The sequence below is a fragment of the Austrofundulus limnaeus genome, unplaced genomic scaffold, assembly GCF_001266775.1.
Source record: "Austrofundulus limnaeus strain Quisiro unplaced genomic scaffold, Austrofundulus_limnaeus-1.0 Scaffold84, whole genome shotgun sequence".
NCBI classification, from domain to species: Eukaryota; Metazoa; Chordata; class Actinopteri; order Cyprinodontiformes; family Rivulidae; genus Austrofundulus; species Austrofundulus limnaeus.
In genome coordinates this window covers 889,349-891,686 of record NW_013952486.1, presented here as the reverse complement: position 1 = coordinate 891,686, position 2,338 = coordinate 889,349, and the positions used below count along the sequence as shown (strand labels likewise).

General features: G+C 46.3%; 1 protein-coding gene across 1 annotated transcript in view; it reads right to left on the bottom strand.

Annotated features, from left to right (window-relative positions):
* Positions 1 to 23: 23 nt before the first annotated feature.
* Positions 24 to 2,338, bottom strand: part of kiss1rb (KISS1 receptor b) — a 7,052-nt gene continuing 4,737 nt past the window's right edge. The window contains exons 4-7 of the mRNA XM_014011709.1: positions 1,140 to 1,275; positions 805 to 1,043; positions 578 to 730; positions 24 to 466 (exon numbers count right to left, since the gene is read on the bottom strand). Coding sequence (XP_013867163.1) covers positions 230 to 466; positions 578 to 730; positions 805 to 1,043; positions 1,140 to 1,275 — 765 coding nt within the window. The 3' untranslated portion in view covers positions 24 to 229. The remainder of the gene's footprint in view (positions 467 to 577; positions 731 to 804; positions 1,044 to 1,139; positions 1,276 to 2,338) is intronic.

The window sequence follows — 2,338 nt, the reverse complement described above, 5'->3', positions numbered from 1 at the left end:
TATATATATATATACACATACAAACATGTTTTTATCACAGATTATTGGGTGTCAAGGTTTTACAATAAATAAATAAAAACATTTAGAATTTTTCACGTGATCTCAGTAGAACATCTTTTGGTGTGTGAATGTTCGGGTCAGAGCTCTGCCCTCTACCACTGAACTCCTCTCATCTCCGGCCTCGACCATAAATAAACAATGAACAGCTTCCACACGGCCAGCGTGACCTTTAGGACGCAGATGAAAGAAAGTGCATCCCTTCCTCTCTTCTGGGTGCCTGCAGATCCAGCTCTTCTTCCTCCCTGAAGTCCATGTTTCCCACGCGGACTCTCCCCTTCCTGCACCACAGAAACATGGTGGGGAAGGCATGTTTGAAGGCCTTCCTGAAGTTGTTGCCCATGAACGTATAAACCAGCGGGTTGACGGAGGAGTTGGARTAGGACATGCAGTGACCCCAGATCTTCAGCTGCAGATGGAAAATGACAGGAGGATCAATTTTGGTTACCTCTGTCTATAAAGCTATATAAGCAGATTTCAACAACATGTTGTGAAGAACTTGTCATGTAGCAACAATCACCTTGTATAAAATGTAACCCCGGAGGCCAAACGCTTGCATCAGGATGCAGATTTGGATGGGCCCCCAGCAGACGAGGAACAGGACCACCATCACCACCACCATTCTGGAGACTCGGGCCCGCACCGCCGCTGCTCGCCCTGCCTGAACTTGCAGCTAAAAGCCAAGGAGAACTKGTTATGTCTTGGAAAGAACCAGAAACCTGAGCAAGCGACATGGTTTCTTCTCACTTGGTAGCTGCAGTCTGTGGGGTTCACGTTGACCTGGCCCATGCGCTTCAGCATGAAGGCGTAACAACCAACGATGGTGAGCAGAGGCAGCAGGTAGACRGCCAGGAAGCAGTAGATRATGAAAGCTCTTTGGAGCTGTTCRGATGGGAAGATCTCGCTGCAGTACRTCTGAGGCCCAAACCAGAACCCTGCCTCCAGACGCTGGTACACGGCTACAGGGATGGATAACAGCAACGAGCCTGGAGAAGATGGGGCTCGTGAAAGACCCTCAGCATCATGTCCATCAGATTCATGGTTCAAACGACAGGCTTTTAAAATGTGCATTTGTTTCATACCAATCCAGATGGACACAGAGACCCCCAGAGCCATGCGAGGGGTACGGTGTCGGAGCGACTGCAGAGGATAGACGGTCACGTAGCAGCGGTCCACACTCATCGCAGACAGAGTGATGCATGTTGCCTGAGCCGTCACCTGAAACAGAAACARATACAACTTTTGTTATAAACGTCATAGTTCTAGTTTCTTCTAGTCTGTGCTAGACGCACCAGTTAACCTAACATCGTGTTTTTGAACCGTGGAAATAACACAAACACTGCGAGAACATGCAAACTCGTCCTAGCTGAGCGTTGAACCTGCAACCTTCTGGCAGCAAGGCAACCATGCTGGCTAARGGCTTCACTTCTAAATCTTAAAATCATACAGTATCATACTCTGCRTTAGTTCCCAAACTGTTTAACTTCTGACCCACAGAATAACATCYGTAAAAACGTTTGACCACCAAATATGGCAGTTAGGCTAATTAAAGAAGGAAAWGACAAAATCCATCATYATACYACACTACACACRGATAAMACAACACCAAAGAACCACAGCTGAAGCATCCAAACCAATAAGTCAGGTGATGGGGCACATGACCCTCTATGAACAATAGAGCWAATCAAGCCTATTGTTAGATGATGGCCCTCTTTTGCATGTGACTAACCTGTTTGTCCATGTGGAGGCAGTGCTTATAAGGATGAGTTCACCTGAAACTTACCAGACTGAAKAAGTCTCTTGGAGGAGAGACGAAACGTTTCACTAAAGARGAACCCATCCAGAGGACCTACCTATTTTTTCTTTTTGATTTTTTCCATCTGGATTACTGAGATGCATCAGGACGCCATCATTATACTGTTTTATTGGACTTGTGTTTCTTCTCTCACAAGATTAGAAATGAGAAGATCAGAGGGACAGTGAAGGTGGATCAGATTGGAGATAAAGCTAGAGAAGCCAGGTTGAGATAGTTTGGACGTGTTGAGGAGGGATAGTGGATATATTGGACAAAGGATGTTGGAGATGGAGCTGCCAGGCAGAAGGAGAAGAGGAAGACCGCAGAGAAGATTCATGGATGTAGTGAAGGAGGATATGGAGATGGTTGGTGTAACAGTAGAGGAGGCAGGGGATAGGATGAGATGGAGGCAGATGATCCGCTGTGGCGACCCCTAAAGGGAGCAGCCGAAAGGCAAAGAAGAAGAATTATTTCTATCATGTTTTT